The sequence below is a fragment of the Callorhinchus milii genome, unplaced genomic scaffold, assembly GCF_018977255.1.
Source record: "Callorhinchus milii isolate IMCB2004 unplaced genomic scaffold, IMCB_Cmil_1.0 Scaffold3, whole genome shotgun sequence".
NCBI lineage: Eukaryota > Metazoa > Chordata > Chondrichthyes > Chimaeriformes > Callorhinchidae > Callorhinchus > Callorhinchus milii.
In genome coordinates this window covers 80,146,072-80,160,315 of record NW_024704744.1, presented here as the reverse complement: position 1 = coordinate 80,160,315, position 14,244 = coordinate 80,146,072, and the positions used below count along the sequence as shown (strand labels likewise).

The window sequence follows — 14,244 nt, the reverse complement described above, 5'->3', positions numbered from 1 at the left end:
TGGATTATTTGCCCAGACTCCATCTGCTTCGGAAAACTTCACTGTAGAGTGGTCTCCACGCCCGGTCTCTCCTCTCTCACTCCACACTCCTAGGCTCTCTGCTCCCAAACTCTCTTTTCCTGGTCTCTCCGCTCCCGGACTCTCCTCTCCCAGACTGTCCTCTCCCAGACTCTCCTCTCCCAGACTCTCTGCTCCCAGACTCTCTGCGCCCAGACTCTCCTCTCCCAGACTCTCTACTCCCAGACTCTCTGCTCCCAGACTCTCCCAGACTTTCTGCTCCCACTTTCTGCTACCAGAGTCCATGGTAGCAGTGTGGGAGCAACATGCGGTTTGAGGATCTGTTCGAGGAAGTGGGGGGCTTCGGACGCTTCCAGCTGCTGATGTTGTTGCTTCTGTGTTTCCCCCGCCTGATCCTCCCCATGCACTTTCTGCTCCACAACTTCCTGGCTGCGGTACCTGCCCACCACTGCCAGCTACCGGATCCCGGGCATCAGAATCTGAGCCAGAGAGACAGGCTATTGCAGCACATCCCACAGGACAGCGAGGGGGCTCGCAGCTCCTGCCGCATCTATATTCAACCCCAACTCCACCTCCTCAGCAACAGCACCTTCCAGGCTAACAGTTCTGCAGACGTCCCCTGCCCCAGAGGCTGGGAGTATGACTACAGTCAATTCACGTCCACCATAGTGACTGAGGTTAGTAACGTTTGAACACAATCATAGATAGGGAGCGCCAGCCTGACTCAGTTGCTCACCCTCTCACCTCCGAGCCAGAAGGTTCAGGTGTCACATTTGGGACTTAGTGAAACTCAATCTTGGTTGGCGCTCCAGTGCAGCACTAGGGCGGCGCTTGCTGCATTGTCAGAGCTGCCATCTTTTGGATGAGATGTTAAACCGAGGCCCCATTTGCCTGTTCAGCCTGACAGGCGTGTGCATGGGAAAGTTGCTTAGGTGCAAACCGTTAACTGCCCATCGCCTTGGTATGTCCTTTTGCTGTGGAAGTAAATGTTATTTTGTTTTTGTTGGGCTCTCATTGTGTGTCGGGGGGTGTCAGTGTAGATGTAATTGTGTCTGTGGGGTCAGTGTGAGGGGAGTCAGTGAGGGAGTGACTGGGGGTCAGTGTGAGTGGGGCTGGGGCCAGTGTGAGTGGGGGTCAGTGTGAGTGGGGGTCAGTGTGAGTGGGGGTCAGTGTGAGTGTGAGTCAGTGTGAGTGGGGGTCAGTGTGAGGGGGGTTTCAGTTTGGGGTCACTCACACCTCTCTCTCTGTATCAGTGGGATCTGGTGTGCGAGTGGAGGAGTCTGAACCAGGCGAGCTCTGCTTTATTCTACGTTGGAGTCATGTTCGGATCCATCATCTTTGGCTACTTATCAGACAAGTAACCCCATAAACCACTCCATAAACCACCCTGTAACCACTCCATAAACCGATTTCCCAGGCAGGGCGAAACCTTAGGCAAGTTTCCTTACTCCACACCCCTGTACCTAGCAGTAAATAGGAACTCAGTTGTTAGTTGATTGGCGGATCCCTTGGGGATAGGGAGTAATATTGGGGGTAGATTGGAGGAGTCCTGTAGCTTAGTGGTTAGAGTACTCGACTCGCAAGCGAAAGGACCTGGGTTTGATTTCTGGGCAGAGTGAAATCTTGGGCAACTTTCCTTGCTCCACACGTCTGTTTACTTAGCAGTAAGTAGGAAGCTGATTGTTAGTCGATTGGCGGATCACATTTCCAGGGGTTCAAAAAAATCATTTGGCCACGTTTCACCCACAAAATATAGTCAATCCACTTTATAGTATGTTCGGGAAGCGCATTGAGACGTCTCAACGAATTGTTAAGGCTCTGTGTCCAATGCAAAGATCCTTATTATTATAACCACCCCATAACTAGCTCGTACCTACCCCATAATCACCCTATAACCATGGTTTACCCTCTCACTGTTTCTCTTTCCCTGTCTCTGTCTCTGTCTCTTTCTCCCTTTCTCTTTCTCTCCCTGTCCTTGTGTGTGTTTATGTGTGATTATGTATGTAAGTCTCTCTTTCTTTTGGTGTTTCTACCTGACAGTGCTTGTTTTCTGCTGTTTCTCTCTCGGTGAATTGCAGTCTCCATCTCTCCATCTCTCTCCCTCAATCTCCCTTTGGTTGTCTCCCCAGTGAATGCTGGATGGTGTCTGCTTTTCTGTGTGTAGCTCTCTGTCTCTCTGTGCGTGTCTCTGCCTGTCTCCCCAGTGATTGCTGGACTGTATGTGTCTGTGGCAGGTTTGGCCGGCTGCCGATGCTGGTGGTGTCTCTGGTGTCGTCATCAGTGCTCGGCATGGTCACCGCGTTCTCCACCTCCTTCCTCATGTTTGCAGTGATGAGGAGTCTCTGCGGAGTGGCCTTAACTGGCATCGCCATCATCTCCATCACCCTGTGTAAGGGTGGTTCAATGTGTGTGTGTGTGTGTGTGAGATATCCATCGGCTCCTTCACCCTGTGTAAGAGCATGCTCGTTGAATGGGGGAGGGGGAGTGCGCGGGTGAGGGGGGTAAGCTTAAGGTCCTGGTCCTCACTGTCAAAGCCCTCCACGTCCTTACACCTCCCTACCTCTGTGACCTCCTAAACCCTACCAACCTGCCCGCTTCCGCCGCTCAGCAGGCTCCAGCCTGCTTCACGTCCCCCGTCTGCCCACTCTGCCATTGGCGGGCCGTCCTTCAGCCTCTGGAACTCCATCCCACAGTCCCTCTGCCTCGCCCCCTTCCTTTCTGCTTTGAAGATTGGCCTCAAGACCCTCCTCTTCAACCGTGCCTTCGGTCACCCTCCTACCCACCCTGCCCTCCACCCTCCCAATCCCAACCTGGCTCGGGTACAGATCCCTGACTGTCCAGCGTCTTGGGTCATCCTCCTGATGTAAAAGGCGCCAAACAAATATAATTTATTGTTGTATATCCAGAGTAAGAGTGTGTGTGCATGCGGGGTGGGGGTGTGTGTGGGGTGGGAGTGTGGGTGTGTGCGGGGTGTGGGTGTGTGCGGGGTGGGGGTGCGGGTGTGTGCGGGGTGGGGGTGTGGTGCAGGGTGGGTGGGTGGGGGTGTGAGGTACGTTTGCAGGCTTTGTGTGCGTGTGAGTGGGCTGGGCTGGCGGGGGGAGATGCCGGGCTGACTGGCTCTGCTGCCTGCTGTCAGGTGTGGAGTGGATTGACCTGCAGCATCGGACATTTGCGGGGATTATCAGCAGCCTGGCCTGGAGCACTGGCAACATACTGCTGGCACTCATCGCCTTCTCCATCCGCGACTGGCGTTGGCTCCTCTTCTCCATCTCAGCTCCGTGCATCCTCTTCAGCGCCCTCTGCTGGTTAGACGGCTTGTGTTCTGTGCTGGGTTAAGCGGGGGCTGGGCTGGGTACGGGCTCGTCTGCGTAAGGAGGGGTGCTGGGTTAGTTGGGGGGTGGGCTGAGGGCTGGGCTGGGCGGGGGCTAGGCAGGGGCTGGGCTGGGTAGGGGGCTGGGCTGGATGGGGGTTGCGCTGGGCTGGGTGGGTGCTGGGCGGGTCTGAACCTTGCTCCCATAACTGCTCACAGGCTGACACCTGCACAGGTGGATTCCAGAATCCGCACGTTGGCTGCTGGCGAATGGGAAGACAAGACTGGCTCAGACGTACCTCACTAGATGTGCCAGAATGAACAGGAGAAAGGACTTTGCCCCGAAGATAAGCTGTGAGGTGAGAAAGTTGGCTGCGCATATGCTTGCAACACTCCATAGCTCTTGAGGCACAAAATTCCACGTCATCTTAGTCTGTGGACTCTTCAATTTAAAAAATAAACCTACACTTGGTCACTCAACTCCGCCTCCTCTCCTCCCTCTGGCTTTCAAGATCAACCAGTCTCTCTCGTCAGACTCTGTTCCACTCCCCCTGAAAACCGCTGTCATCACATCCCTCCTCAAAAAAAACAACCTTGATCCCTCTAATCTCTCACACTACTGTCCCATTCCCTTGCTTTCCTTGCTCTCCCTCTTTGCTAAAGTCCTAGAACGCATTGTTGCAAGTCAACTTCGCTCACACCTCTCCCTCCACTCCCTTGAGCCCTGCAATTTGGTTTTCGCTCTGCCCACAGCACAGAGACAGCACTTGTCAAAGTCACAAACAACGTCCGCTCTACCTGTGACCAGGGCTCCCTCTGTCTCCTCGTCCTCCTGGATCTCTCTGCCGCGTTCGACACAGTCAACCACGCCATCCTGCTCCACCGCCTCTCCTCCCTCATTCACTTTTGTGGGACTGCACTCACATGGTTCAAACCCTACTTAACCAACTGCCTCCACTTCTTCTCAGCAAATGGTTTCTTCTCCTGCCCCCGCCTAATCACCTTTGCGTTACCCCAGGGCTCCATCTTGGCCCTCTTCTTTCCCTCATCTATATGCTCCCTCTTGGTAATGTCATTTGCAGACATAGGGTAAACTTCCATATGTTTGCGGATGACAGACAAATCTACTTTGCCTCCTCCACTACCAACCCCAGACCCACCAATGTTTTATCAGCTTGTCTGGCAGACATCAGGATGAGTTTAAACTTCCTGCAGTTGAATGTGGACAAGAAGGACACCATACTCTTTGGATCCTGTCAACGTCTTCACTCCTGCAGATCTAAACTCAACCTCTTTGGGCTCTTTCTCAGATTCACTGACCCCCATGCACAATCTAAGTTTCCAGTTCAAACCCCAGCTGTCCTTCCTCCCCCACATCCAGTCCCTGACCAGGACCGCCTTCCTCCAGCTCCGCCCCAATGCCCGCTTCTGACCGTACCTTACCCCAAATGCAGCTAAAACCCTCGTGCTTGCGTTTGTCACCTCCCGCTTGGATTACTCCAATGCACTCCTCGCCGCTCTCCCCAGTTCCACTGTTCAAAAAATCCAGCTCATTCAGACCTCTGCTGCCCACAATAAGTACCTGGACCAAACTCCGTACCCAAATCTCACGAGTTCTGGCCAGGCTCCACTGGCTCCTCAAGACCGAACGGATCAACTTCAAGTTTCTCACACTTGTGTTCAAACCCATTCACTCCCTGGCACCTCCCTACTCTCCGACCAATTCATTTTCCAATCCACCACCCAGCGCCCCCCTCGATTGGCACCAGCCTCCTACTTGTCCCTTGCACCTTCTGCTCCACCATTGGAGGTCACACTTTCAGCCACTACACTCCAAAACTGTAGACCTCACCCCCTCCCTTGCCTATTTCAAGACCCGTCTCAAGACCCTCGTTTTCAACCGTGCCTTTGCTCCCCCTTCATCCCCCCCCACCCCCGCCCTCCACCCTCCCCGATCCCAACCCAATTGAAACAGGCAAGGGAGGAAGTGAGGCGAAGGGTCCGTGGGATGGCGTTCTAGAGTGTGGGATCAGAGAGGCTGAAAACCCGGCCACCGATGGTAGGGCAGGTCGGCGGCAGACATGGAGCAGGCAGGAGCCCGCTGAACGGAGGGAACGGGCAGGTTGGTAAGGAGTCAGCAGGTCAGTGAGGTAGGAGGGGGCAAGGCCATGGATGGCCTTAAAGGTGAGGACAAGGATCTTGAATTCGGGAATCAAAGCACTTCACAGGATTTACTGTAAAATGTAGTGATTATATTTATTACACAGCAGCTAGTTTGCACACAGCAATGTCCCACAAACAGCCATGGAGTGAACGACCAATTAAATCGGTGGGATTGTTGGTCAGGAGAGAAACTCCCTTCTATTTTCCCATTTCAGATGCCCACAGAATATTCCTCAATTTAATTGTTTGTCAGAAGCTGGTTTCTCTTTAAGAATCTGTGGAAATCAGATTAAATTGAATAAATTAAATCTTCTGCCCAATTTTAAATGTCAGAGAAGTACTGTAGGTATCACAAGCTGAGTCTAGGTGGAATGTGAAGCCTTGCTGATTAACAGATAAATTCTGTGTTTCCTGACCATCCAGCAGAGCAGAAGCTGCCCTACACCACGACTCCTTTGATTATGTATCTCATCCCCACCAGCCCTCAGGCCAGCTCACCCCAGGGTGGGCACCACCCAATTGCTGTTCTGATGTCCTTCTTTATTCTATTCTGACAGGTGTTAGAAGCAATCCATCACCCTGCCCCCAGGGCTCAGCACGAGAAGGACCGAGTAAGACTCCCAGTGCACCAACACAGCAGCACACCAACACACCAGTACACCAGCACACCAACGTACCAGCACACCAACACAGCAGCACACCAACACAGTAGCACACTAGCACACCAACAGAGCAGCACACCAACACAGCAGCACACCAGCACACAGCACACCAACACAGCAGCACACCAACACAGCAGCTCACCAACACACCAGCACACCAGCACATCAACACAGCAGCATACCAACACACCAATGCACCAACACACCAGCACAACAACACACCAACATATCAACACATCAACATGTCAGCACACCGACAGATCAGCACATCAACAATAGTGCCCTCTGTACACTCTCTGTTACACACTGGTGCAATCGTTATATAATTAAAAAGTGGAAAATTACTGCAATGATTTGTCGTGATCGTTCCGGAGACTTTTCAAAATTCCAATCAATCTCTGTTTTGTGATCCCCACAGACTAGAGTGTTGTTAGAAAATAAAATCAGCCAAATCTGCAAGGAAATAACGCTAATTCCTCTAACCAGATATCAGACTGTTTTATTATAATTCGTTCGTTATTCCCCAATATCCCGATGGGTCAGACCAAAGGCCGGTACAATCAACAGATCTTATAACAGAATAACACCACTATAGATATCTCGAGTTCAAGAGTTCAACACTGTGTCTTTCCAGCACACAAGCTTGATTCTTCATGCTTTCAGTCTTCTTGCTTACAGCTTTCAATCTTCCATCTGATATCCTCAGTCTTAGTGTTTCCAGCTCTCAGTCTTCCATCTCTGTATCCTTGTCTCCACGACCCGGGATGGCTCCATCTCCCGTATCCTAGTCTCCGCGACCCGGGATGGCTCCATCTCCCGTATCCTTGTCTCCGCGACCCGGGACGGCCCCGTACACAAAGTTATCGGAACTCTTATACCAATATTCATCCAACCATGGTGCGGACATTAGATCACCCGGTCGAAATCATGCTGGGTGTACGTGAACACCTCATGGGGTGTACGTGCCTCACACACACAAACACACTGTCCTTGAGACAGTCCGTTATCTCATGTACGTGCAGGGAGTTTCAGTCCAGCTGCCCACAACACACTTAACTTAAAAGTTAACCCGTTCGCAACATCTATTATGATTCTAACATTATACAAAAAGTGTAAATTCTAACAGTGTGAAACAGCAGCACATCCTGTGATAGCCAACACCTGAGAGATCTGAGCTTGGTCACACAGGGATCCTAAGTTTCTTGTGTAGACAGAATCGCCAGACTACGGCATTACCTCACCCCTCACGCTGCTGAAACCCTGGTTCACGCATTAGTCACCTCAAGGCTGGACTACGGGAACTCTCTCCTCGCCGGCCTTCCCGCCACCTCCCTCCACAAGCTGCAGGTCATTCAGAACTCTGCAGCTCGTGTACTGTCCCGCACCAGGCTTCGGGACCACATCACTCCCACCCTCGCTCGCCTCCACTGGCTCCCAATCCCCAGAGGATCGAAATCAAGATCCTCATCCTCACCTACAAGGCCATTCACGGCCTTGCTCCCTCCTACCTCTCCAACCTACTATCCCCCTACCTACCTGCCCGTACCCTCCGTTCCTCTGGCTCCGGTCTGCTCCACGTCCCCCGCCCCAACCGCCCTACCATCGGTGGTCGGGCCTTCAGCCTCTCAGCCCCGAGGCTCTGGAACTCCATCCCCCAGTGCCTTCGCCGCCTCCTCCCTTTCCTCCTTCAAGGCCGGTCTCAAAACCTTTCTCTTTGACCGTGCCTTCAGCTCCCCTCTCGACTCTCTTCCCCCTCCTCGCTCCCTCCCTTCCCTCCCCTCACCCTGACCATTTCCCCCCTCCTTGCTCCCTCCTTTCCCTCCCCTCACCCTGACCATTTCCCCCTTCCTCGCTCCCTCCCTTCCCTCCCCTCACCCTGACCATTTCCCCCCTGCTCGGGTCATGACCCAACTGTGCAGCGCCTTGGGACGTCCTCCTGACGTGAAAGGCGCTTTATAAATGGAATCTTGTTGTTGTTGTTGTTGTAGACAGATTGCCTGACACTGACATTTCTCCTCAGGTACTGGATAAGATCATCACCACAGATGAGTCCTGCAAACAATATTCCTACTGGCACCTGGTCAAGACCCCACGGATGAGGAGACTGACTGTCTGTTCCGGAATAGTCTGGTAAATTCCGGCACTTGCCGACCTGCGCCTAATACTTTCTGGAATTAGATAAGTAGGATGCATCTCTCCGGGGAGAGAGCGCGCATTCCATTCCAACAATCTAACTCTGGGATTTCCATGTGTAGGTGGATGCATGGAAATCTCAGCTTGGCTTGGATACCTTTAAGCACGGTGATGGGTTGCTGCATGTGTCAGACCAAACAAGGGGAAAAAAAGCTGCGCCGATGACATTTCTCTCTTGGGGTCAGCAGGTTCGGCACGCCCTTTGCCTATTACGGCATCAGTTTGACCATCACGGGGTTCGGGCTGAACATGTACCTGACTCAGCTGGTCTATGGGGCCATCGAGGTGCCGGCCAAGCTGCTCTCCTATCTGCTGCTGGATCGGGTGGGACGCAGATGGTGCCAGGCCGGCTTCATGATCCTGACTGGCCTCCTCTTGTTAATCAGCATTATCATCCCCACAGGTAACAACCTCAGCCCAGCATTCCCAGCCCAGCTATAGCAAGGATTAGATAGTAAAGCACCCTCTACAATGACCCTCGATCTCTTCAAACTCCACAATTCCTGGTCTATCTGCACCATGTCTGTCCTGTCCACAGACCTGTAGCACACTCCTGCCACCCAACTCTGCTCCTCTCTTTCCCTCAACTCCCTGCTCAAGCCCCTCCAGTCATTTTCAGCCTGCTCACAGCATTGAGACAGCCTTTACCAAAGTCACCAATGATGCCCTCTCTCTCTCTGTATCCAGGGCTCCCTCTGCCTCCTTATCCTTCCCGACCTCTCCACTACTTCAACACTATTGACCATTCCTCCTCACTTACCCAGGATGTTTCAAAATAGAATGTCAGAATCAAGTCAACCTTCTGTGAATGACTCTAGTCTGGTTCCTGAGTCAGGCAAGTCCGCAGTACTCCAACAACACCACCAAATTAACCACAACACTTACAGCACAGTCAGAGATGGAGTAAATCTCCCTCCACACTGTCTGTCCAGCATTCCCAGGCTCCCAGGTCAGCGACAGCATGAGTTAGATACAGAGTAAAGCTCCCTCTTGCCCTATGTATCTAGCACTCCCAGGTCAGCAACATCACGGTTTAGACACAGAGTAAAGCTCCCTCTATGCTGTCCGTCCAGCATTCCCAGGTCAGTCACTGCACAGAACGCATCTCTCTCTCTCTCTCTCTCTTGCAGACCTAAGTATTGCCCGTTCTGCCATTGTTATTCTTGCCAAAGGATTCTCTGAGGCTGCGTTCACCACCGCATTCCTGTACACAGCAGAGATGTACCCCACTGTGGTCAGGTAGGACTCAGGCGCGAGGGGCCTTGTAATCTCCTGGACTTCTGTCTGACTACACTGTGAGTGTGCCATGGGTTCCTCTGTGTGCTGTTTCTCTATGTGTGTGCTGTGGTCTGTTTGTGTGTGCTGTAGTCTGTATCTCCTTGTGTGTGCCATGCTCTGTGCCTGAGTGTGGCTTGGTGTCTCTCTGTTTGCCGTGTGTCCCTCTGTGTACCACAGGTTTCTGAGTGGCTGAGCCACTCTCCCTCTCTCTAGGTGTCTTAAACACTTTCCCTCTCTCTCTCTGGCTGTCTGAGCCACACTCTCTCTCTCTCTGAGGTCTGTGTGTGTGTGCCACAGGTTTTTCTCTCTCTGTGTGTCTGAATCACTCTCTCTTTCCGCAGACAGAGCGGGCTGGGATACACGTCCTTTGTCGGGCGACTGGCAGCTTCGGTGGCGCCTGTGGTCAAGCTGTTAGATGAGTTCTGGATGCATTTGCCGACAGTGATTTTTGGCACCACCATTGTCTTGTGTGGAGCCATTGCCTTCCTCTTGCCCGAAACATCCAACGTCCGACTGCCTGAGACCATCGAGGATGTGGAATACCAGAGGTGGGTTGAGGGGGAGGGTGGGAGGAAGGGTCAGACCAGTCCTTGCTGTGCTCAGTTCTCCAACACTCTCCTATGGAGTCCCGTAGTGTATTGGTTAGAGCACTAGCCTCGTAAGCAATAGGACCCAGGTTTGAATCCCGAGCAGGGCTCTCTCCCTGGAGGGAAGTAGCCTGCTTTCCTAATACCGGAGAGGATTAGATGTAGACTGGCAAGGCAAGGTTTGGAGAGCCTACAGTGTGCGTTGGGGTAACATGTAGAGTCTAACCAGCTAAAGTTCATGAAGCACTACCTGGCAGGTTTTGTGCTGCATATCTAGCTAGGGCCACCCTATCCTTTGGGAATAATCTCTATGTGTGGTACTGGGAGTGATGAATGGACAGTGTAGAGAGAGGTTTACTCTGTGTTTAACCCGTGCTGTCACTGAGCTGGAAGTGTCGGACAGAGAGTGTGGAGGGAACTTTACTGTGTCTCAGACTGTGCTGTAAATGGCAGTCTGAGGGACTAAAATAAGCGACCATTCCTGACTGGGAAGACAGACATGGGCTGATGTTACACAGGCTGTCAGCTCCTGTTTATCAAGCTCCTGAATCTGTTGACAGATTTTCCCTCTTTTTCTCCAGACACCTTGCTCCCACTGAGCCGGACGCGGAAGAGAAACCAGGAATCAGCATAGAGTTTCTGAAACTGAGTGAGCACTCCAGCTGTACCACCTGACACCGGCACTGCTCCCTGTCTACACCACACAGCACAGCACCCTGTCTACACCACACAGCACAGCACCCTGTCTACACCACACAGCACAGCACCCTGTCTACACCACACAGCACAGCACCCTGTCTACACCACACAGCACAGCACCCTGTCTACACCACACAGCACGGCACCCTGTCTACACCACACAGCACTACACCACACAGCACTGCACCCTGTCTACACCACACAGCACAGCACCCTGTCTACACCACACAGCACGGCACCCTGTCTACACCACACAGCACGGCACCCTGTCTACACTACACAGCACGGCACCCTGTCTACACCATACAGCACAGCACCCTGTCTACACCACACAGCACAGCACCCTGCACCCTGTCTACACCACACAGCACGGCACCCTGTCTACACCACACAGCACGGCACCCTGTCTACACCACACAGCACAGCACCCTGTCTACACCACACAGCACAGCACCCTGTCTACACCACACAGCACAGCACCCTGTCTACACCACACAGCACTGCTCCCTGTCTACACCACACAGCACGGTACCCTGTCTACACCACACAGCACTGCTCCCTGTCTACACCACACAGCACAGCACCCTGTCTACACCACACAGCACAGCACCCTGTCTACACCACACAGCACAGCACCCTGTCTACACCACACAGCACAGCTCCCTGTCTACACTACACAGCACTGCTTCCTGTCTACACTACACAGCACTGCTCCCTGTCTACACTACACAGCACTGCTCCCTGTCTACACTACACAGCACTGCTCCCTGTCTACACTACACAGCACTGCTCCCTGTCTACACTACACAGCACTGCTTCCTGTCTACACTACACAGCACTGCTCCCTGTCTACACTACACAGCACTGCTTCCTGTCTACACTACACAGCACTGCTCCCTGTCTACACTGTGCACCACTCTCTGTTGCAAGGGTTTTATTGAATTTGTGAACCTGCAGTGAAGTAAGGACCGATAAAAATGTTGTAGAATTAATCAAGGTTTATTATTTCAGATAATGGTTATACGTAATTAAAATAATACATCACAATAATGCTTACATATCCTCATAGTTCGTAACGATTTAAGTTGATCAAACCAAATGCTGGGGAAAAGATAGAGGAGCAATGTCAATTTAATATCCATGAAAAGATATCCAAGTATTATTGTATGGTTCCCAGTTCAATCACTAAAAATATCCAGGTATTATTTTGATGTTGACTGTTGTTTAAATTGTAGTCTTGCTCTTCCCTCTTTAGAAGCTGGAATATAGTTTGCGACTCCAAGTTCCAAAGTCTTTATTTCTTCTTCCCAATTCTTTCTTCTGATTGTTTCTTCGAATCGACCTCTGTTCCTGTATAAAAAAAACGGCAGCTTCTCTCTCCTTCACCCAACAGAACCTTCTCCTGCCATGCGGCTGCCCGACTCCCTGCTACTGCGCCTGTGTCACACCTCACCAGGTGGCACCGGGTGACACCTGACCAGTTCATGCTGGTTCTTTCTTTGCAACAAAGTCTGTCTTATAGAGAATCCAGCCCACCTGAGATGAGAAGGGAGTGGGGGTTGCGGGTTGGCTGGATGAGATTTCTCTATGAACGAAAACAGTTTGTTGTTTATGAACAGTCTTTTGTTTCTCATCCTTGAGGAAGGATCTTCTGCGAAGCTAGTCACAATCACCTCCCATCATATCTCTATCAGATTGACTATAAATCTCAAAAATGTAAATATATTGAGATATTATTTAACACATTAATTATAGAATCCTACACCATCTACACTAAACATTACTGTCTACCCTACATGGCACTGCTCCCTGTCTACACTACGCACATTATTAAGCACTGTCCAAACTGGTACAGAGGGTTGACTTGATTCCAATATTCTGTTGCCAAGCACGTCACCTTGGAGCCAGCTCACAGGTTGACTGTGTGTGTACAGAGAAACTATTGGGTGTGTACAAAGACGATGTGTGTGTATAGAGAGACTATTGAGTGTGTTCAGAGATGATGTGTGTGCACAGAGATGACTGTGCGTACACATAGAGAGACATATGCGTCTACAGGTACAATGTGTGTAGAGAGACTATGTGTGTTCAGAGAGAGACAACTCATGTACAGAGAGGTGACTGTGTGTGAGCATACAGATACGACCGTGTATGTGTACAGAGAGGAAGAAGTATAGTAGACGTGTAGTGTGTGGTTGAACTCAGTCATTTGCTGGGCCTGACTGTTTGCTCATGCAGTGTGTCAGTCGTGGTCAGTGCAGAGTTCCATATACTGATCTTCATCTTCAGGATAAATGTCACGTCTTTTGATCTGAATTGTGGATATATCACACAGAATGTCCTCCACTTCATATTACATGTCTGTGCTCTATCACACACTACAGCACTGTGCTCTGTCACACATTACAGCCCTGTGCTCTGTCACACATTACAGCCCTGTGCTCTGTCACACATTACAGCACTGTGCTCTGTCGCACATTGCAGCACTGTGCTCTGTCGCACATTGCAGCACTGTGCTCTGTCGCACATTACAGCACTGTGCCCTGTCATGTTACAACACTGTGTTCTGTCACACATTACAGCACTGTGCTCTGTCACACGTTACAGCACTGTGCTCTGTCACATGTTACCGACTGCTCTGTCACATGTTACTGCACTGTGCTCTGTCACACATTACAGCACTGTGCTCTGTCACACGTTACAGTATTGTGCTCTGTCACATGCTACAGTGCTGTGCTCATCTCAAAGTCAAGCTATGTGGCTTCAGCTGGTTTAACGCTAGCAGTTACCTCATTGCACACCCTGGAGTCCTCAAGCTTTGGCTCTCACCACCCAGCACTGACTGGAATTAGGAAAGCAAGGTTTTGTTCTTCCAGCAAGAGAGTGCACATTTAATTTCTAGACATGGGAAATATTCATATGTAGGTGGCATGCATATGTGGAATTCTCAGTCTGGTTTAAATACTTTTAAGCATGGTGTTCGATTTCCTCATTTGTTTTTTTGGTCAGCCGGGTGTCTAACACGTGCGGAAATACATCACCATGCTTAAGAGATTGTTGGAATGGAATGAGCACTCTCTCCCTGGAGGGATGGATTCTCCTTACCTAATTCCGGAAAGTATTAGGTACAAGGCTTAGGGACCCCAGAGTGTGCCTGATGTGTCAGATATTCAGTGGCTGACCTGAAAATAAAATCATGTGATTTGTGGGGTGAGGTAACTTTTTAATTTTGAATATAATGTGTTTGACTCATAATGTAAGCAGACGAAAAATAGACACTGACAGCTAAATACTCTATACTTAGCTCATAAACAGTGCCTCCTTGTGACAGCAC

The 14,244-nt window shown here is 51.1% G+C and overlaps 1 protein-coding gene across 1 annotated transcript; it reads left to right on the top strand.

Moving 5' to 3' along the window:
* Window positions 1-229: 229 nt before the first annotated feature.
* Window positions 230-11,252, top strand: slc22a7a (solute carrier family 22 member 7a). Its single transcript, XM_042333727.1, has 11 exons — window positions 230-695; window positions 1,272-1,375; window positions 2,253-2,407; window positions 3,155-3,323; window positions 3,564-3,687; window positions 6,049-6,102; window positions 8,174-8,283; window positions 8,535-8,749; window positions 9,477-9,585; window positions 9,966-10,172; window positions 10,793-11,252. Exons 1-11 carry the CDS (start codon window positions 324-326, stop codon window positions 10,884-10,886), a joined length of 1,713 nt encoding a protein of 570 aa, XP_042189661.1. The 5' UTR covers window positions 230-323; the 3' UTR covers window positions 10,887-11,252.
* Window positions 11,253-14,244: the final 2,992 nt, after the last annotated feature.